The sequence below is a fragment of the Rhinatrema bivittatum genome, chromosome 5 (genome assembly GCF_901001135.1).
Source record: "Rhinatrema bivittatum chromosome 5, aRhiBiv1.1, whole genome shotgun sequence".
Classification (NCBI taxonomy): domain Eukaryota; kingdom Metazoa; phylum Chordata; class Amphibia; order Gymnophiona; family Rhinatrematidae; genus Rhinatrema; species Rhinatrema bivittatum.
Window position 1 is genome coordinate 70,355,517 of NC_042619.1, and position 23,553 is coordinate 70,379,069.

The 23,553-nt window shown below is 37.9% G+C and overlaps 1 protein-coding gene across 4 annotated transcripts in view; it reads left to right on the plus strand.

Moving 5' to 3' along the window:
* Positions 1-23,553, plus strand: part of GRIA4 (glutamate ionotropic receptor AMPA type subunit 4) — a 690,840-nt gene that overhangs the window by 534,860 nt on the left and 132,427 nt on the right. For 3 of the 4 annotated variants that reach the window (XM_029602429.1, XM_029602431.1, XM_029602428.1), the window contains 2 exons: positions 50-160; positions 21,083-21,289. In XM_029602429.1, the coding sequence (XP_029458289.1) occupies positions 50-160; positions 21,083-21,289 (318 nt within the window). Of the gene's footprint in view, positions 1-49; positions 161-2,899; positions 4,392-21,082; positions 21,290-23,553 lie in introns of those variants that run through there. The other variant, XM_029602430.1, reaches the window with a different exon arrangement.

The window sequence follows — 23,553 nt, forward strand, 5'->3', positions numbered from 1 at the left end:
TATCACTAATATGAGTCATGTTAGATTAAATGTCAATCTTCTATTACAGATTGGTTACTGGAATGATATGGATAAGCTTGTTTTGATTCAGCATGAGCCTCTGTTTGGAAATGACTCCTTTGCCATAGAGAACAGAACAGTAGTTGTAACTACAATAATGGTAAGTTGTATCTTGGCTTCTTTTGACATCTGTAAATTCCCCTAAGTCTGTATTCCACTTTAGCCTTCTAGATTTTGGAGGGTGGAAATAACAGCCACAAGGTCCACATTCAAACTGGTTTGTCCTGCTAAGTTCAGACTTATCCAGACAAACTGTAGGATATGAATTTCCCACCATAGCAAATGCTGTTGATTTATCTCAGTAAGTTTCTAGTCAGATTAAAAAGAACTGGATAAACTGGAGGTGTTCCAGGGTAGAACTAACTTATCTAGATAACATAACAGGATAACATTGATACTCACCATTAACTAACTAAAAGGATCATTCATCAAAATGTGTTATGGCGTTTACGCCCACGGTAATGCCATAATGCATGTGATATTAATGGTAGCCTGTGGCATGAATGCACATTTTTTGAAGGGATGGGATTGGGGAAGGGTTTGGGCAGGATCAATGAAAATGAAGGGCATTTTTGCACTGTGTGATAGTGTAAAGCATGCTATTGCATGCTTTTAACGCTGGAAATAACTACACCTTTTTTCCTGGCGTTAAGCTGTGCGAAATGCCCAAAAGGGCTGTTACACAATTTGCAATAAAGAACGCAAATTGCATTTTGGCCATTTTTAGGTTTAGGGGGAGGGAGAAAGAGTGGAGTGGAGTAAATAGAGAGAGAGAGCCTCTAGGGAAGCCTTCACAGTATTCAACTATTTATATCACTATAGGAGGGCTCGCTAATAGCTCACGGTGAGGTTTTGGTGGTGGTTTAGGGTTTAGGGGCTTTTACATAGAGAATGAGACATACGAACAGCATAGTACACCTCGGTGAAGATTAGATGTCATTTGGAGTGAGGAAAGTCTCACAAAGATGAGATTTCTACAGTGTTCTCTCACCCTACCTTGATGGATGCTATACCAGGGTACTATCAAGCTAAGGTGAGAGAACATTGTAGAAATCTCATCTTTGTGAGACTCCTCACTCCAAATGATGTCAAATCTTCACCTCGGTGTACTATGCTGTTCATACATGTCACTCTGTATGTAAAACTGGCCCCAAAACCCTAAACCACCACCAAAACCTCACCTCAAGTTATTAGCTGGCCCTCCTATAGTGATATAAATAGTTGAAAACTATACTCCCCCCCCCTTATAAAGAATCTCTCTCTCTCTCTCTCTCCCTCTCCCTCTCCCCTTATCATGGGTTTAGCCATGAAAAATTCTGGCATTTTAATGAATCTAGGGGCAAGTTTGGGTAAGTCTAGTTATGTCAGAGAGCAGTTCTAAAGTTATCCAGATAACTTTATATGGATAATTTGGACTTTATCCAAGTATATTCAGCAGAATGCATAACCAGCTGTGTTTCACTGAATATACAAGTAACATTTTCTGCTCTTTGCTTCCACATAGTATATGCTACTTTAGACAAGTTCTTACCATTCATTGGAGGAAAAAAATATTTATGTTACTTTTCATTTTTGGAGAGTTTTTATTTTAACATTAATGAGCAAAATAATTCTCAAAGGTAAACTTCAATTTATCAGGGTGTTCTGGTAGTTAATCTGAGATTCCCAAAACAGAAGGAGAAAAAAAGACTTCTAAAACAAAAAAATTAAATGAATTAAGAAATGAGCAGAAAAAAATCAGTTTCATTGAAAGGCAATGTCATTTTATATGTTGTATGAACCCTGCATAAAAGCAATGTGGATAAGAATTTTAGAGAGTACTTAACAATGAAAATAAAGACAATTGTGTTCATTTACATCCAGTACTGTTATGCAGTAAGAATATTTTGTGTGTGAATATGATAGGAAACCTGTTATATAGGAGCTATAGAGGACATTTTATTTATTTGAATTTTTAAAAAATATTTATATCCTTCTGTTTCCAATTTTGTTCATAATGGGTAACAAGAAACACTCTTAATAAAACATTAACTTTGAACAACAATAATAACACACATAACATATGACCTATACAATATATAACCACAACATTCTATGCAATATATTTCTTTAAGCCAGTACTTATAATATAATCAATGTTCCTATAAATGTCAATGCCATAGTTATCATTATTTAGATTTTATTAGATATCTGTCACTGATGGTCTCACTCATTGTATAATACAATAAAACTAAGGAAATGGCCAACACTAGTTATGGGACATTAGAAAATTAAATATAGCATGCTCAAGGGAAATAATATGAAATCACCTTTTAATAGAATATCATAAATGTTTTTTTTTCCTCTGAAGTCAAATATGCCCTTTAGAGCTGACATAAAGCCAAACTAGCAAAGGATGACCTTTACCTATTTGGTTTAAAATGTTACACCTCAGTTCATTGCACTTTTCACCTGTCTCATTAAGGAAAGAAATTTTAGCTATTCAGAGTGACTATTATAATGAATGAAATGGGAAAAATAGGTTAAATATTTCTTTTGTTTAAAAAAGTATTTTTGAATTTGATTTAAAAAAGTGAAATAAAGAGTTGATAGGAAATATGTTTATTTAAAGTCCATATTTAAACCATGTTTATTCTACTATAGCATTGTATATTGTAAATGATTTTTTTTGGCAATTCCTCTATACTAAGATGCAAATCAGTCAACATTCAGCAGTTCAGAGTGTTATTCATAACCTGATTGTTTATATTTTTGCATGGGACATTTAAAAAAATATATCTTTTTCCTAAAAGATACAGTAATGGAAAATTATACTTCAGTACAGTCCTCCTCTTTTCAGCCTCTGATGAAGAATCCTATTTTAAGAAATTGATCAAGAAAGAAAAGATTTCCACGCTCCTGTGAACATTCCTTGCTATGGCTCAAGTAATTAATCTCCAGTGTAGTATAACATTAATTAAATTGTTATATGGATTACTGTTCTGAATGGGTGACCAGGCATTCAACTTCACACAAAAACTTTGTGACCTTTCTACATTAGCTAGAATAGTTGAAAACTTGACTCTTAGATTGATTAAACTCAAAAGAATATGACAAAGATAATAAGTTCATGGATGGGTTTTTCATTCTTTCCCATCCATGTACCTTTAAGTAAGGATACTGTGCTTGAATAGTATAAATACTGCAAAAACTCTCTAGGGTTAGAAGAAACAAATACACCATATGACTTTGTATGCTTGGTTGCCCAAAAGGATCAACATTTTGAAACACCTTTACAATGTACCACCTTGTTTGTTCCCTTTGCAATGAAACATTTTTCTGTGCATACTGTAACAAATGTGGTATGAAAATATATTTTTCCCAGTATACTGTAAACAGGACTGGTGCTAGTAGCTTCTTTTTTTTTTTTTTAATTAACCACCAAATGAATTACAAAGCATGCCCTATTATTATGCAGCATGTCCCTTGGACTTAATAATATTGACTGGAAATATCACTTTGTAAAAGTACATTTAGACTTTGTTTTGTTATTATACTTCAAGTTGCTTGTTGCAGAGTATGTTTGACTAAAATAGTGATAAAATGTATTTTCCTTAGAGCATTCATTAGAGCAAAGTAATGATAAATTAAATGCATCTAATTGAACGCCAGATAAAATATTTGGTTGCATTTCTGTATCATGCCATGGTACTTTTCCCTACATTTGTATTCATGTTGCAAAAATTAAACAGGGATCAGTGGCATCATCGCTTTACTCTTCATATTGAAGGAAATTTGAATGTAGGTAGGCAAGTGTTTTGGCTGCATGGATACCTAATGTTGAACTAGCAACCTTCTGTAATCCATTGTTACAGTATCTTTAAGAGAGATGTCAGTGAATGTGAAAATATCTATATTTGTTTAGCATGACAAGCCTTTATTTTTTGTCTAAGCTGGTATAATCATATGACTCTACTTATTGTCTTTGATGCTCTGTATTTAGCTCAGTGTTTGAATGTCCTGTAATATCTGAGTTCTCATTGAACAATAAAATATTACAAATGAAATTAAATATTTCAACCAGTTTTGTCTGGCATTTGAAGCTTTTGCAAACATTTGTTGTCTTATGCAGTGTAGTGAACATATTGGCTATATTTCATTTCCTTAATTATGTTTGCTGTAAGACACAGCCAAGGATTCCTATTAATTTGGCTACAGTCATAATGAAGGGACTCAGAGAAATGTTTCTGTATTGTTAGTCCTATCTTTTGTATATTCTTACTCCTGTATTGTAATAAACATTCTTATGTAAAGATACAAACAATTGTTTTCAATTCTTTAATATTAGCAAAGGTCATACAAGCTTGAAGAGATTTCTTTAAAATCTAAGCAATGTGACTGCTAAACAGATTTTTTATAAGGAAGTGTTGTAAGCTAAATGTTATATCTAAAGTAAGAATTTCTGAATTTTCTCCCAGAATATAAAATTTTGGTGAATGAAGTCCAATTAGTTTCATTACTTGATTATAAAAATGTAAAAACTTTTTTTTTGTCACCAACATTTCACCATGCCCACTTCTTGTAAAGCTAACTTGTTTGTACTGAAGATTGCTCTGAACTTTCACAACTGTAGCTTCACCTATTCTGTAATAAATCTAAGGAGGTGGAATCACTGTATTTTTTCATTTATTAAATTATTTATTGTCCACTTGGAACATAACAGTGCTAAGGGGAGAACAGAGAAGCATTACACAGTCTTAAAATACAAATTTATAACAATACAATTGAAAAAAAACTAAATAATTAAAAGCTTCCTGAAAAAGTAATATCTTAAGCTGCTTTCTAAACTTCACTATTTTCATTAATCTCGCTCATCTCGGTGGGCAAGGCATTCTAACAAAATGGAGCAAAAACTAAAAATGCTCAACGACGGGTCCTTAGTAAGCAGCTTTGGGAGAGGGAACCAGCAACACATTTTTCTCACTAGGGCCGTAATGTCTGACTAGGAGTATAGGGGATCAACAAGAACTTTAAATAAGCAGGCTCATCATGCTTTAATACCTTAAAAATCAAAACCAATCCCTTGAATTTAATTCTTTGTAAGACTGGTAGCCAAGGAAGGAACTTCAGAACAGGAATAAATATGTTCATTCTGCTGCCCATTAGTATTACTATGCCAATATGTGGTATAATTGAGTAAGGTATAGTTAAAGTTATACCATGAAAAGGGACAGTAGTGTGCCAACAAAAGAGAATGAGTGTACAGCATGTATATTTTAAAGTCTAGACAATGCTGCAAGAAAGTCATCAAGTTTAACGCCCATCTGTTTCTCTGTTCAAATTTCTTTTTCCACAATGTAATCTAGTATTTTAGAAAATACAAAGGGTACATAGTAACATTTAAATGATGGCAGTTAAAGAGCAAAATGGTCCATCTAGTCTGCCCAGCAAGTTTTTTTTAGGACAGTAACTGCACTGCATGAACCTAAGGGAATGTTAAATTAGTTCAAAGTTCTATGGTCATTCTGCAGACATGAAAAAAAGAAAAGCTCTGTCATTTATTTACAACTGTGGTGTATGAAAAACAAATTCTGCAGATTGAAACAACAGGAGTATCCCATCTTGTTGAACCAGCTGAGCAGCTGCACTGCATTTTTCTTGTACTTCGATTTGCATATCTATGCTGCTTTTACATTGCTTCCAAAGAAATGAATAGTAATTAAGCTGTGGTCCTAGAGCAGGGGTAGCAACTCCAGTCCTGGAGTGCCACAAACAGATCTGGTGTTCAGGATATCCACAATGAATATGCATGAGATATATTTGCATGCGCTGCCACCGTTATATGAAAATTCATTTTGGATGTTCTTGCTTGAGGCACTCCAGAACTAGAATTGCCTTCCCATGCTCTAGAGCCTAAATCTTCATTAAAGAGGAGAAAAATCAAAGTGTGAAAAAAAAAGTAGGCTATAACTACACTAGTAGCATTTAGCAACAAATAGCACTATAACCAGCAAGATATGGGATCATGTTATTAAAGTTTTGTACCAGTGTTTTCATCAAAGGAATCCAACGATTATAAATTGGGAAAACACTAGTGCAAAATTTAAATAAATGAGCCTCAATGTCACTTAGACAGCTCCCCTTTTACCAACTGGAAAAGTGTCCCTTGAATCTATTAGAAAGTTAATATCCTACTATGAACATTTCAAATATTGTATATAAATCTGTGGGGACTACATGCCATGCATAAGGACTGGGAACATAATTCACCACTTGAAACCTTTGATAAGATTCCTTTTTCAAAAGTGAAACTATGACGCATCTTCAAAAGCAAAACCCAGATCCCCAAGTTACCAAATCTTGTCTGACAGACTTGTTCTCCTCAAGCTACTACTGCGAGTCCTTAACATTTCATAGAGAAATCCTAGGAGGTAATTGTCTTATTTATATTGCAATTTCATTGCAAGGAGATTCTAACTGAATATTGTTTTAGAGGAGGACATAAAAGTGTAAGATTCAGGGACTCCGTTTCTCAAGCACCCAGTTCACTATTTAGCTTTCTGAAAATATTTTGCGCTCTCTAGTAGTGTAATATAGTTGTTAAGGTAGGGTACGTAAAGGTTTTAAAACATCTTGAAAAAAAAAGGACAATTTAAGATTTGGAGAAGGAGGACTAGTGAAAGAATGATTAGATGAAGGATGGGAATTAAAACAATTTTGTAAACAGACTGGCCTGACCAGTTAGGAATAGAAAGAAAGCGCACATGAAATGAGCCTTTATTGTAATTAAAAAAATAATAATGAGAACAATTTTCAAAAGGTTTTTGCCCAGGTATCTAAGCAGATGTCAGGAAACATGGACCACTGAATATTCCCTTCCCCTTCTGCGGATAAAAGTGGCAATTTAAAAATTGCCCCCAAAATGTGCCTTATTCTGAAAGGACTTTTCCCATTCTGCGTTTATGGAAAAAAATGTTATTGAATAAAATCTTGTGAAAATTAAGCCATGACTGCCATATGCTTGAAACATTATTAATCTACCAATTTACTTTAACTGAACTTCTCAAACATAGTAATATAGGGGTAGATTTTAAAAGACATGCCGATTTTATAACATGCACACGCCGACACGCTCATGTTATAAAATCCAATACCCACGCGCACATGTGCACCTGATTTTATTTTGGCACACGCATGTGCACGCGGGTGGCGCTTAAGGGGGGCATTTTCTTAAAAAGCGTGTAGTGACGCAATCGGGACATCCCCAGTTCCCTAACCCCCTACCTAACTTTCCTCCCTTTTCCCCTCTTCTTTCTGACCTCTAAACCCTAGCTATCGACCCTCATTCTTTTTGTTGAAGAACTTACTCCTTTGGAGCAGTAGTAATTTTTGCGTGCCAGCCAGCTGCCAGCGCGTGATTCCCAGGTCCCGGCCGACCCCAGGACCACCCCTTTTCTAAACCCCAGCTCTTCCATGCATACCGGCATACACATGCATGGCTGGGCCCTTTAGAATATGTGCTCAGCTCGCGCTCAACCCAGCCTCGCACATATTGGCCAGAATTTGCATGTGCCGGATTAAAATCCCCCCGATTGTAGATAAAAAAGCAAAGAAAGACCTCTTGGCTCATTCAATCAGCCCAGTTATTTTTTTCTACTCTGTAAGGCTATATCTCAACTGTTAGACATAGAACATGACCCACTCCTTATCCAATCAATTTTTTCTTCTCTTTTTTCTTATCTACCCTCTTGGGTAGATGAGCATACAGTATCCCATATTTAATCCAACACCTGCCCCTCTCCTCCACCTTGTCTTACAACCAAGCTTTTTGATCAAATCAGTTACCAAAACTAGAGAAGCTGTTGTCTGAGTATCCCACTTCCATTTTCCCCCAAGCATTCCATCAACTTGCCAATACTAACTCAGCTCAGGTTTGGGGGCATTATGGTCTACAGGTACCTAGCTGACTAACCCATATCCTCTAGTACTATCATTTGGTTGTGTTTCCTTCTTCCATCCATTCTTTCATCCTTATCACCTACCCCTTGCCTCTGCTCTGGAGGGAATTAAGGGTGGGTTTGCAATATTGCCACATTCCTACCACTGGTCATAGACTATGACAGTAGACAAGAACCATCAGACCCACCCAGTCTGCCTCACATACCATCCTGCGCAAAACCATACTGGAGAGCATCTACCTCACTTTCTCACCAGTAGGGAATCTTTGGACTTTTTTTTAAATTCCTTTATTTTTTTTTTCAGTGTCTACCATCTCTATTGAGAGGCCATTCCATCCTCTTGTTCTTGAATATACCTTCCTGTGAAAAAGGTTTGTTACTTGTGCCTTACTAATAACTTTAAGATATTTGAATATGGCTGTCATATCTCCCCTGTCACTCCTCTTCTCTAGGCTATATGCTTCTTTTTTTTCAACTAGTTATTCCTCTCCCAATGCACCCCAGCATTACTGTGGCTTTAGCCACCATCTTAGCTCACTGTTTTGCAACCTTGAAATCATATAATACTATCACTCCAAGGTCTATCTCCTGGTCCGTGCACATCAGCCTCTCCCTGTCCATCGTGTACTGCTCCCTTAGACAGTAACTTTCAAACCAGTGCACGGGCGCACGTTTGCACGCAGGTGCCAGCCCGCACCCAGGGACACAACTATTTTATAACTTGTGCGTGTGTATGCAAGCATATTATTTATTTATTTTATTTATTTATTTATTTAGCACTTTTATATACCGATTTTCCAGTAACAGAATTACTAATCAAGTCGGTTTACATTTTAAACAATAACCATGACAAAATGTTGTCTTACAATAAACAGGAAGATTGAACTTGGATACAAATAACTGGGGATAATATATAACAGATAAAACAAATGTACACTATTTACTTATTCTTTTTACAACAGATGAAGACCCAATTGATCACACTATAAGGACTGAGTAGATCTGATAAGTAGTAGCCTTCTGTGTGTACTATAGTCCATCAGCAGCCAGCAGCCAGCCCCCAACAAAGTCAGCCCCTCCAGTTATTTATTTAACAACTTTTTATTACCGACATTCAAAGGTACATCATATGTTATAAAATAGCCTGGCTGCGCACACATGTGCGCCAAATTTTAAGTAGGTGTGCGCACGGGCACGCAAATCCCACTTCTACCACATAAGTTGGGAGAGTTTAAAAGGAGCATAGGCCCATGCCATTCCCAGTTTACCAGTTTGTCCATCGGTTCAGTCAGTTAACAGCTAGGTCCTCCAAGCCTCTGCCCCAGTTTAACAGCCTACATTCCCCGCAGACCCTGTTAACCCCTCAGAAATGGCTCCATCATTTATCTAATGACCTACGCATCATTCATAGCACAAGTAAAGTTGCGCGGCAGGGGACCTTGGCGCATGAATATTTACACCTGCGTCTCTTGGCCAGGCCCGTGAAATGCCCATGCCCTGCCCCTTTTTGAAGTTGTTTGAGATGTGTGCGCCACGGCGTTTAAGAGTGTATCTGGATGCTTTCTAAAATACGGTCAGCATGCGTGAGCCCGACTTGTTCGCCCATCCCCTAATTGATGCGTGAACTGGGCTTTTAAAATTCACCTTTTAGATTTCTGCATCCCAAAATTCACAATTTTGCACTTTTATGCATTGAGTCACTGACAAGCTCTCAACCACTCCTCGAGCTTTCTTAGATTACTTCTCATTCTGTTTATTTCCTCAGAGATGTCCACTCTGTTGCAGACCTTAGTGATATATCCAAAAAGGCACACCTTACTAATCTCTCTGCAGTATCACTCATCAAGATACTGAACAGAATCAGCCCCAGGAGAGATCCCTGAGGCACTCCACTGTTACAGACTGTCTAGAAAATAAGGTAGTTTGTTCAGAGATATTGGTTTTGTTTACCCTTTGCTATACTGCAGTTGCTATTATTCTTTATTTTTCCTATTGAAACAAACTAGGATAACAAATATAGGGATCTCTAATTCATTAGATGCTAACCTCAAGGAATTAATGTGTCCACCATGTCTTAGCAAATGACTCCGACCACCTCTGCTCCACTCAGTGATGCTTTTTTTAGAAAATAATTGAACAATGAGCAAATAAGCAGCCCCAGAAGCCTCCTCCAACGCACCACTGCATCAAGGCACAGAAGAGGAGGGTTATCCAGTAGTTTTGCATTCTATTTAGATTTCCTGCAGGTTGTGAGATATCCTTTCTTGAATTAACGTTAACTTCAGTCCAAATAAGATGCTGTGCAAGAGTTTTTCAGACCACAGAGGTCTCTTCTTAGATGTGTGCTCTATATTCCGCTTCAAACAAAAATGTTTTTAGTAATGACATGGAATAGAAATTATTGTAAATAAATATTCACACCTGCAACTGAAATCCAAATGGGAAATTCCTGATTTACACTATTATCTTGTTTTTTTTGGCTTATATGAACTTCTTACTAGTGCATTTGATCCATCATTTTCCCTTTGATAACCCAGAGACTAAAGCATGCAAGATGCAATAAGAGTCATAAACCAAATAGCCACTGTGAGCTTCCTAATTAGATTTCAATCTGGGCATGATTTTCAAATAGATTTTATGTTCTTGTTCCTGAGCTCTGCCGTTTGTAGCTAACAAACTACTGGGCCTTGCATTTATAGTCCAATTTGGGCTAAATCTGTTCCAATGAAAATGTTTGAAATCATGATTCCCTCAAAAGGCAAAACAAACATAGCAACATACATACTGTTCTTCCTTTTTGGTTTTGGTTTCTTTCCCAAAGAGAACATGCATTTAATGTTTTTCCAAAACTCTCTCTTTTCACTTCCATTATTCTGCAAGTTAACAGAGATGATGCTAATGCTGTTCTGTTTCATATTTGGAATACTAAGTAACAACTCTGATGTACTTAATGTGACGTATGAGCGCAGCATGTACAACTCAAAAGCATTCTTAAAGAGGGAATTTTACAATTTAGGGCTGTCATAATATATTGCCCATTTTTCAATCCACAAAATGTAAAAATGTAAGAAATAAAATAATGAGGGACAAACATGCAAAGCAAACCAGAAGTAAGTGCTACAGACAAGATAGAGATAAAAAAAGAGACCATTTAGCATTTTTAAAACATTAGTTAGTCTTACTGCTTTAAAGAATTCAAAACTGCAGCTCCCAGGAAATGTTGCAGTGCAAGTTAAAAAGGCAAGGGCTGGACCCAACATGTAGTGAATGGGTGACTTGCTCTCTGCTACCCTAATCACTGGCACAATCATTTGTGAAGTCTGAGAATTCTAATTTGAGAAGGAAGAGAAGGATAAAAGGTGATGGGACAAGACAAAAGGAGGTTAATTTTGTAACACTGTGAGTTACTTATGCTGCAAATACATGTAGAATTTACTCACATTTTCATAGGGAATTTACACATATGTTTCCTTTGAAAATTACCCCTCCAAACTTGCCTGCACATGTTACACTTGCTAAACATCCACACAAATTGTCCTTAAGCATTTTGGCACATACTTTTGAAAATCAAAAAGCATGTAATCAAATCCAAACCCCTCCCCAACTCTGCCCTCAGAGGACTGGACCTCCGCACAGTCCAGATAAACTTACAGGCTAAGATGACATGCTCTCAAAAGTTTATAGCAAACCAGATCCATAGGATATAATCTGAGTTTTGCCTACAGAAATGCTTTTGCAAGGTATCCCCTCAATGTATAGTCAGAGCTTAGAAATTCAATAGTTTGTTTAAGGAGACATCAAATCCCTTGGGATTATTTTGCTTTTAACTAAAGCCAAACAGAGTTATTAGTTAAACAGTTTGTCAAAGAAGGTGGTAGTGGTGGTGGTGGTGGGACACATTACATTTTCTTTTAAGTAGTCTGTTCAAAATGCTGAGCGATATGAGCTTCGGTGGCATTGCATCTGTCCAAAGCACTTCCAGGTTGTTTCTTAACTATAGCATCTGAGAACGCCCTCTTATAAGCAGCATCTTTCTGCAGCTTTAGTATTTCTTGATTAAACTAGGAATACTATTACCAAACTCTGTGCTATTTCTTTTCAGTTAAACCAATATTAGATAGATACTGAACATTTTTTGAACATTTTTCTTTTTTTTTCTTCTACTACAATTAGGGATCCATTTTCAAAATGATTTCTTCCAAAACTCCTTTGAAAACAGCATCCTATAGCTAAATCACTAAGCAGCTCAGACGTTGTCAATGTAAGTTCATTTCAGCTATTGTTGAAAAGTAACTTTTCATTTTTGTCTGGTCTGTGGACAGTTTTGTAGTGTGATTTGTTGGATATTTATTCTTTTTACAGAACAATCCATCTATGTTTGCAAGGTGCTTTAGAACAAATAGCAACATCTATTCAATATCTAGCAGATTCAGAGTCTGGAAGCAAAATTCTTGAGGCACAAACTGGTATAACGTATGTCCATTAAAAGTTTTGATTTTTGTGGGGCCACAGTGATGTGAAACTTAAAATAGCCATGACTACATTTATGAACATTGTTGGGGGGGGGGGGGCGGATATTCCTCCTGCAGATAAGTGTAAGTGGCTGATTAAGAGTTGGATGGCATAGACCCAAAGTCACAAAATATAACTGAAAAAGACTGCCATCAGAAAGCAAATGCAAAGCTGATGATGGTTTCCTGTAGCTCTTTTGGGTTTCCAGCTCAACTGGAACCTAACAACTTTAACTTACTTCATCATGAGACTTCATTCATGCCTACCCAGGGTTTTCCCCTCATTTTTACCCATTTTTCTCCCTCCCATCTAACCCAGTGATTACAACAACAGTCCTCTGGCTGAGGCAAATAAATAATAATTCTTTCCAGAAACTAAAGAAGTGCACTCTCTATCAAGTCAGTAAACGTTTCTTTGGAGCTGTGGCTGGGATTCCTTGATAGCTTTGAATGCTCACTGAAAAATGGTTCCCCCATTAAAGAAGTAACAACTATTCTCTCTGAAATATACATGAATCAGGCTGATATGGGAGAACTGTCACAAAGAATTATGCCCAAGAAACTAACTCTGAACCGTGTCATTCAGGCAAAAATTCTCACTGTGCTTAATCCTGCAGTGCATTTTATGCTATACAATTATTCTTCCTTGGACTCTGAATCAGGCTCCTGAGTCTCAGCTTGACATATTTTACATCATTTTATAGAGGATAAGAGCTTTTATTTTTCTCAAAAGATTAGTGTATCTTTTCCATTTGAATTATTCAAACTGAAGGTGTCCTTCCTCCTAAAATTTGGTGTAAAATGGGAAAGAGGGAAATAGTGCAGTATGATTTACAGGGGGTACATGATAATAAAGAGGGATGGAACTCTTCCAGACATGCAGGTTATTCATTTTGAGTCATAATTTCAAGTGATTTTTTTTTTTTTTGCTATAAGCACAGAGTGAGAGACGTGATTTTAAAAGTGGTTCTTTTCCTATTCATATTTTTTATAACTCCAAAAAAAATATTTACTTGAGTTAAAGTTTCCCCAGGCAACTCTAATTTGTGTAACAAATGTTGCACTTAGCAAACTAGTGTAAGTTTTACCAACCTTGGAAACATTTTAAGAATCATTAACACTTCAATGAATTGCTTATTAATAATTTCTCTATTGTATTAGGAACAAACAGGCACATCAGTCAGGCATACTCTAGGAATGTATACATTGCTAACTTGTCCCAATATTCCACAGTTGGGTTGCCACAGTATAATAATTTATAACACAATTAAAATTGTTCCCTATAGCAAGAATGTTTTCTAGTTAGTACAATTTAGTGTACTAAATTTAGCAAAAGATCTAGGAATCACACTAGACAGCGAACTAAACCTCAAAAAACACATAAACACCATAATAAAAAAAGGATTCTACAAACTCCAAGTCCTAAAAAAGATCAAACCTCTCCTATACCCCCAAGACTACAGAACGGCCCTACAAGCTCTCCTATTCTCTAAACTAGACTACTACAACGCAATCCTTCTAGGCCTACCAGCTTCCTCCCTAAGACCACTCCAACTCCTTCAAAACGCTGCAGCAAGATCACTCACCAGCAGCAAAAGAACCGATCATATCACCCCAATTCTCAAGGAGTTACACTGGCTGCCGATCCCCTTCAGAATACAATACAAAACCTTATCCCTCATCCACAAAACCCTATACAATAACAAAATCGAATGGATGAATGTTGCACTACAATTCCAAATTCCACAAAGGAATCTACGCTCCACAAACACGGGTCTTCTCACAGCCACCCCTCCAAAACAAGTTCACCTCAACTCAACCAGGGAACTTGCATTCTCACTGGCCGGACCTCCCCTCTGGAACAGCCTCCTCATAGACCTAAGACTCGAACCAACATCACAAACTTTCAAAAAGAAGCTAAAAACATGGCTCTTCCAAAAAGCCTTTACAATATCCTGAGGACAACCATCCTTCAACTTCCTTCCACTCACACAGAAGATCCACCATCCACCCTCCCACTCAATCCTCCTCTCACTTCTTCCTCCACCTCATAGAAGTTCCTCCATCAACCTCTGAACAATCCACTGAAACCATATTTAACCCACCATGTTAAGCTTTTCTACTTAGACATGTTCTACAGAATCTAGCCATGTACTACTGAAACAGTATTCTACTAAATCGTTAAATTTTTATGTACATAAATGTTTATAAGAGAATTGATCCTCGCAATAAGACCCCCCTCATAAAGTTAATCAGTATATGTTAAATTATTATCCCCTTGCTATGTTAGCCCAGTTAACTCTCCCTGTTACTATGTAAGCAACATATACGTTCTATGTAAACCAATGTGATAACCTGTGTTGAATGACAGTATATAAAAACAAATAAATAAAAACAAAATAAATAATAGTGTGATATGTCAGTAAATATTAAGCAGCATAGCGCATTAAATTGTCAATTTGCAGGTATCACTACTGTATCTTAAGAACAAAAGAACATAAGAAATTGCTGTACTAGGTCAGACCAAGGGTCCATCAAGCCCAGCATCCTGTTTCCAACAGTGGCCAAACCAGGCTACAAGAACCTGGCAAGTACCCAAACACTAAAAAGATCATTTGCTACTGATGCCAGAAGCAGCAGAGGCCATTCCCTAAGTCAATTTGATTAATAGCAGTTAATGGACTTCTTCTCCAAGAACTTATCCAAACCTTTTTTAAACCCAGCTACACTAACTGCACTAACCACATCCTCTGGCAACAAATTCTAGAGCTTAATTATGCATTGAGTGAAAAATAATTTTCTCCGATTAGTTTTAAATGTGCTACTTTCTAATGTCATGGAGTGCCTCCTAGTCCTTCTATTATCCAAAAGTGTAAATAACTGATTCACATCTACCCATTCTAGACCTCTCATGATTTTGAAGACCTCTATCATTTCCCAACCCCCGCCTCAGCTGTCTCTTCTCCAAGTTGAACAGTCCTAACCTCTTTAGCCTTTCCTCATAGGGGAGCTGTTCCATCCCATTTATCATTTTGGTCACCCTTTTCTGTACCTTCTCCAGTGCAACTATATCTTTTTTGAGATGCAGTGACCAGAACTGTACACACTACTCAAGGTGCAGTCTCACCATGGAGCGATACAGAGGTACTATGACATTTTCTGTTTTATTCACCATTCCCTTCTTAATAATTTCTAACATTCTGTTTGCTTTTTTGACTGCAGCACACTGAGCCGATGATTTCAATGTGTTATCCACTATGGTACCTAGATATTTTTCCTGGGTGGTAGCTCCTAATGTGGAACCTAACCGTGCAACTTCTGCATGGGTTATTTTTCCCTATATGCATCACCTTGCACTTGTCCACATTAAATTTCATCTGCCAGTTGGATACCCAATCCTCCAGTCTCGCAAGGTCATCCTGCAATTTATCACAATCTGCTTGTGATTTAACTAATCTGAATAATTTTGTATCATCTGCAAATTTGTAACCTCACTCATCATATTCCTTTCCAGATCATTTATAAATGTATTGAAAGTAGGGATGTTAATTCGTACTGGTTCAGGGAGCCCGAAACCCGAACGGGTTTTTCCCGTTAGTGCGCACTAATCCGAAATTCGGGTCCCCCTGAATTTGAAAGGCCTGAACTGCGGGAAATATGAACTTTCCCACGGCGGGCCGAAAACAAAAGGTTCAGGCTTCACTCGTCTCTATTGAAAAGCACCAGTCCAAGTACAGATCCCTGAGGCACTCTACTGTTTACCCTTTTCCACTGAGAAAATTGACCATTTAATCCTATTCTCTGTCTTTTAACCAGTTTGTAATCCACGAAAGGACATCACCTCGTATCCTATGACTTTTTAGTTTTATTAGAATCCTCTCATGAGGTATATACCAGTTTCTGTATTTTAATTTTATTTTTTTTTATCTTTAATTTTTAATTCTATTCTATTTTATTTTCATTTTACTATGTAAACCGTTTTGACAAAAAAACCTTGTTTTGAAAAATGGTATATAAATACTTTTAAATAAATAAATAAAATGAGGGACTTTGTCAAATGCCTTCTGAAAATTCAAATGCACTACATCTACCGGTTCACTTTTATCCACGTTTATTAACCCCTTAAAAAAAATTAAGCAGATTTGTGAGGCAAGACTTCCCTTAGGTAAATCCATGTTGACTGTGTTCCATTAAAACATGTCTTTCTATATGCTCTGTGATTTTGATCTTTAGAATAGTTTCCACTATTTTTCCCGGCACTGAAATCAGGCTTACCGGTCTATAGTTTTCCGGATCGCCCCTGGAGCTCTTTTTAAATATTGGGGTTAAATTAGCCACCCTCCAGTCTTCAGGTACAATGGATGACTTTAATAATAGGTTATAAATTTTAACTAATAGATCTGAAATTTCATTTTTTAGTTCCTTTAGAACCCTGGGATGCATACCATCCAGTCCAGGTGATTTGCTACTCTCTAAATTGTCAATCATGCCTATTACATCTTCAGGTTCACAGTGATTTGGTTCAGTTCATCTGACTCATCACCCTTGACACCATCTCCAGAACTGATATCTCCCCAACATCCTCCATAGTAAACACAGAAGGAAAGAATTTATTTAGTCTTTCTGCAATGGCCTTATCTTCCCTAAGAGCCACTTTAACCCCTCAGTCATCTAACGGTCCAATCAACTCCCTCACAGGTTTCTTGCTTCGGATATATTTTTTAAAGTTTTTGCCTCTACGGCCAACTTCATTTCAAATTCTTTCTTCGCCTGTCTTATCAATGTTTTACACTTAACTTGACAATGCTTATGCTTTTTCCTATTTTCTTCAGATGGATCCTTCTTCCAATTTATGAAGGATTTTTTTTTTGGCTAAAATAGCCTCTTTCACCTCACCTTTTAATCATGCCGGTAATCATGTTGCCTTCCTTCCACTTTTCTTAATGCGTGGAATACATCTGGACTGCTCCTCTAAGAAGATGGGGTAGATTTTAAAAGACTTACGCACATAAATCCAGGTGGATTTACACACATAAGGGGGTTACACGCACCGGGCCTATTTTCAAAAAGCCCAGCGGTGCGCGTAAAGCCCGGGAGGCGTGTAAGTCCCGGAGCTTGAAAAAATGGGCAGGGCGGGGCCATAGGCCTCTGCAGGGCTGCTTGTCCGGGAGATCACGCGCCAGCAGTTGGTCAGCGCATGCAAGTTACAAAGGTATGGCGGGGTTTCTTTAGGGCTGGGGGCGTGACAGGTAGGGGAAGGGAGGAGAAGGTGGGGGGGAATGGAAAGTTCCCTCCGAAGCTGCTCATTTTGAGCGGCCTCAGAGGGAATGGAGAAAGCCAGCTGGTCTCCCCGAGGGCTCGGCGTGCGAAAGTTGCACTAGTGTGCACCCCCTTGCACGTGCCGACCCCTGATTTTATAACATGCACGCAGCTGCGCGCACATGTTATAAAATCGGGGTATATTTGTGCGCGCTGGGTAGCATGCACAAATGTAGGCCATGCACATAGGTTTTTAAATCTGCCCTTATATTTTTAAACAATGTCCATACCTGTTGAACACTTTTAATCTTTGCAGCTGCTCCTTTCAGTTTTTTTCTATTTCCTCATTTTATCAAAGTTTCCCTTTTGAAAATTTAGTGTTAGAGGTATAGATTTACTTATTTCCCCCCTTAGTTCAAATTTGATCATGTTATGATCCCTATTGCCAAGTGACCCCACCACCGTTACCTCTCTCACCAAATCCTGCATTCCACTCAGAATTCAATCTAAAATAGCTCCCTCTCTTGTTGGTTCCTGAACCAATTGTTCCATGAAGCAGTCGTTTATTCTATCCAGGAACTTTATGTCTCTAGCATGTCCTGATGTTACATTTACCCAATCAATATTGGGGTAATTGAAATCTCCCATTATTACTGCACTGCCAAATTGGTTAGCTTCCCCAATTTCTCTTAATATTTCATTATTTGACCATTTTGTCCAAATGGACGATAGTATACTCCTATCACTATACTCTTACCCAGCACACATGTGATTTCTACCCATATAGGTTCTACTGAGCATTTAGTTTCTTGTATGATCTTTATTCTGTTTGAGTCTATACCCTCTCAGACATAAAGTGCTATACCCCCACCAAGTTGATCCTCCCTATTATTGCGATATAATTTGTACTCTGATATAGCATTGTCCCATTGGTGATCCTCCTTCCACCAGATCTCTGAGATGCCAATTATGTCAATCTCATCATTTACTGCTATACACTCTAACTCTTCCATCTTACTTCTTAGACTTTTGGCATTGGCCTAAAGACATTTCAAAGTGTGTTTTTTGTTTGTATTAACAACCTGTTTTTCAGTTGATAGGGATAATTTGGAAATCTTTAGCTCAGGTGATTTTTTAAGTACAGGCACATGGAGTATGTTTGCTTTTATTGGAAACTCTCTGTGGGATGCCCTGACTCTCCTGTTTCATTAGTATCCTTCAAGGATACATTCCTCTGAATCATGCACTGCTGAGTGACTGTCGGCTTTCCCCCTTGTTCTAGTTTAAAAGCTGCTCTATCTCCTTTTTAAAAGTTAGTGCCAGCAGCCTGGTTCCACTCTGGTTAAGGTGGAGCCCATCCTTTCGGGAAAAGTCTCCCCTTTCCCCAAAAGGTTTCCCAGTTCCTTACAAAACTGAATCCCTCTTCCAGCACCATTGTCTCATCCACGCATTGAAACTCTGGAGCTCTGCTTGCCTCTGGGGACCTTCGCATGGAACGGGAAGCATTTCAGAGATTGCTAACCTGGAGGTTTGGATTTCATCTTTCTACCTCAAATCCTAAATTTGAATTCTAGAACCTCCCTCCGACATTTTCCTACATTGGTGCCCACATGTACCATGACAGCTGGCTCCTCCCCATCACTGTCTAAAATCCTGTCTAGGTGATGTGTGAGGTCCTCTACCTTCGCACCAGGTAGGCATGTTACTTGGTGTGATCCTCATGCCCAGCAGCCACCCAGCAGTCTACATTCCTAATAATCAAATCACCAACTATGATGATCGACCTATCCCTTCTCTCCTGGGCAGTAGCCCTGGGAGACTTTCCACAATTTGTTTTCATTACATATTTTCTCTCCTGGGCATCACAACTGATATCTCATTGCTAGTAAAGGTGTTTGTTGACATCCAGATGGCTCAATACATTCAATATTAATTTTATTGGTAATTTGCTTGGGTTTTTTTAGGGGGAGGGGCAGAGTTAAGAGACTGAAGTAGAACAATCTTATGTTGCAGTCTCTCAGACTGCATATCATGCCCTTTGCCCTATCTTCTAGAATCGTAGTAACGTACCACCAACAGAGGATGTGCAGAACACGGAGCCATAGTATCAGGCTGAAAAGGGGTAGACTTAGGAGTAAGAAAAAGAAATATTTCTAAAGTGATGGAGGAGTGGAACAGCCTCCCACTTGAGGTGGAAGAAGCAAAACCAGTGCTAGAATTCACGAAAGTATGGAAGAAGCCTAGAGGTTATTTAATTCAGAGAAGGCAAAGTCAGAGATCAAGCAGGGACTGTGATAGTGCAATACAAAGGAAAAATGAGCAGACTAGCTAGGATCTGTGGTTGTTATCTACCATCATAATTCATGTTTGTGTGTACAGTTTTGGATTATCCAAATTTGGCTCTCCAGAGAGTCAGCATGGTTCTTCTGTAGACTAATACTTCTATTTTCTCTTTTCTATGAATCTAAGCTGTGGTTGTCTTAAGTCCTTTATTATAGACCCTTTTGTTATGTGGCACATTCATTAAGTAAAGCGCTATATGCACATTAAGATGAAAATCATATATTCATATAAGAAAATTCATATCTATTTTAAAATTTGCATTCAAGTATACTATCCATTGAAATTTCTCAAGGCTTGTTATTCTGTTTCAAATTTTGGTCATAATTTAAATTAGTAAAACTAAAGTGCATCCAATGTTCCTTCATTTGAAAATTAATGATAAATGTATCTATTTTACCCTCTTCTTTATATTATATGATAAAAAGTTAAAAATAAGTTGTCACCATCCATTCCATGCAAATGTTTCTTCTGTAATGAGTTGGTTAAACCCATTCAAGTTCCATAACTGTAGGATTTGTAGTTGAAAACTAACCTTGAGATTAAGTCATAAATGCCCATATATTTATAACTCATCACTTGCTGAAGGGTTTTGAGATTATATGCGCCACATACTGTTCCAAGACTGGGTTATATCTGCAGAGTTTTAAAGGCATCAATGTGCAACTAGAAAATGTCTGTTTCCATGTTGTTCTCTTTTGTCTAAAGGAGTCAGGACTTTAAGTGTCCGTGTGTGCTGCTGTGCTCATGTTAAATGGTGCAACACTTTTAGTTCTTATTGTTTGACATCAGAACTGTGGTGTTTATGATCATATGTGAACATATGTGATACTTCTTGGATGATGCTACTTCTGGCAGCCTGCTATGTGTACTACAGACAGGCTTTTGGCAGAGGCATTCTTCTGCAGCCGAATCACGCATTCAGATCCTTCTGTTCTGTGTTTCCCTTTTACAGTTCTGCTTCTTTTGTTATAGGAAGCTCCATATGTTATGTTCAAGAAAAACCATGAGATGTTTGAAGGAAATGACAAGTATGAAGGATACTGTGTAGATCTGGCATTAGAAATTGCAAAACATATTGGTATCAAGTACAAAATTGCCATTGTGCCAGATGGAAAATATGGAGCAAGGGATTCAGAAACAAAAATCTGGAATGGGATGGTGGGAGAACTGGTTTATGGGGTAAGCAATTTACTTGTCTGATATATGATCCAACTTCCCGTATCACTGATCACTTCTCAGAAGCATTTCATATTATTTGTAAGTTTTATATACAGAAATAACGGTTAACCAAAAACAAAACAAAAGTTAGTATCTTTTTATTGAACCAACGTAAAACATTTCTTAACTAGCTTTTGGGAACTAATGCTTTCTTCTGCAGGTCAGAATAGATTAAGCAAAAGATTAAATTTACCAGAAAATATAAGTGACTCATAAATGTAATTCCAATAGTGTGAAATGGAAGGGGTTTATTGGGAAGAGTTGATGGATGATCAGAAGCTGAGTCCCTTTTCCTTAACAAAGAACTAGGGTTATTAACATATTTTGAGTCATAAAATTGTACTTACTATCACTTTTGGGTCATTTATCAACCCATCCCCTCCAACCCTTTTCCCCTTCAAACTATCATTAGAATGCCTTTGAAGCAGTGGCGTAGCCAGAATTGATTTTTTGGGTGGGCACAAGGTTAACATAGGTGGGCACAAGGCATGCAGGTCTACTAGTTGTTTTCTTACTGATAAATAATGCCATATATACTGCACCCTAGAATGGCTTTCTAAGTAGTTTGCAACAGCCATTATGTGTCATGTATGAAACTTTAAAATAATTTACTTCAATTATTTCAAGTATAGAAAACAATCAAATCCAATCATATAATAAAACAAAAATTAATGTATTCTTTCATGAACCATCTTTGCAGAAACCCAGAAATCTTCATAAATACAATAAAATATAATTAATCATCAGAACAGGTGCAGCGCAGAGCTAGGGCAATTCACATTACAAGTAACATGAAAAAAAAAATTCAAATTCTGGTGTAATCTCAGCAAAAAATAACCCTCCACTGCTATTTTGTGAAGTAACAAACTCTTGCAAAGAAAGAGGCATCTGGAACCTTGCCAAACAATCACAGCACTGACTCTCAGGATTCAAACAGCAACCTTATGAAAAAGCAGCAATGCAAATACTACACCAGGCCCTAGAACATTAATACATCACCTACGGGAATAACAGAACAGGCTGGACTACTACTACAGAGAAACTATATGCCAGAAATACTCATTTCTGTCACAAACAGGCAAAACTGAGACCGACCCTTACCTAATATAGAAATAATAGACTATAAATTAGAAACAGAAACATGTAGATAAAGCCAAAATAGAAAGCCTGAGAAACTAAAATGTCTGAACAGTGGAATACTTAAGAAAGAGCAAAATTCAAAAATATAAGAATGCACATTCCCAAAGATGACATATTTAAATTGCTAACATCTCTCTCTCTCTCTCTCTCTATATATATATATTTTTTTTTTACCTTTGTTGTCTGATCTTTGTATTTTTCTAATCAGTTGGTCCTGGTCTCTCTTTCCCATTTTTTCCCTTGTCGCTCATTTCCTAATTCCTCTTCAGTGTCTTTTCTACTACTGTCTTCTTCCCTTCCACACACACACACATATATACATAAATGCTTTCTCTCACAGACTCCCTCACACACTCAGGCTCTCACTCTCATATGCTCTCCCCCCCCCCCCCCCCCCCCCCAAGCTCACATTCTCTGCAGACACACATACAAGCTCTCACTTTCTCACCCCTCCCCAGGCTTATATTCTTATGCACACACAGACGCACATCCAGGCACCCATTCTCATCCACACACACACAAACCCATTCTCCCATTCTCACCCACACATACACACATTTAAGGTCCCATTCTCACCCACACATACACACTTTCAAGCACCCATTCTTACCCACATATTCAAGCTTCCATTCTCACCCACACACACAAACCCAGGCTCCCATTCTCACCCATATATATACACATTCAAGCTTCCATCCTCACCCACATATTCAAGCTTCCATTCTCACCCACATATTCAAGCTTCCATTCTCACCCACACACACAAACCCAGGCTCCCATTCTCACCCATATATACACACATTCAAGCTTCCATCCTCACCCACACACATTCAAGACTCCATTCTCACTCCCATACACACCCAGGGTCCGATTTTCACCCACACACACACAACAAGGCTCCCATTCTCATCCTCACATACACATTCAAGCCTGTGCACAGTTTCCGCTTCCTCCCCCCAGAGCAGGAAGATCAGCTGGCCTCTCCTGCTGCCACTAGCCTCCTGCTATCTTCGGGCGTATGGCCGACCGATCTTCCTGTTTGGGGGGGGGGCCGGGGAGGAGAGCGGAAGCGCCGCGCACAGTTT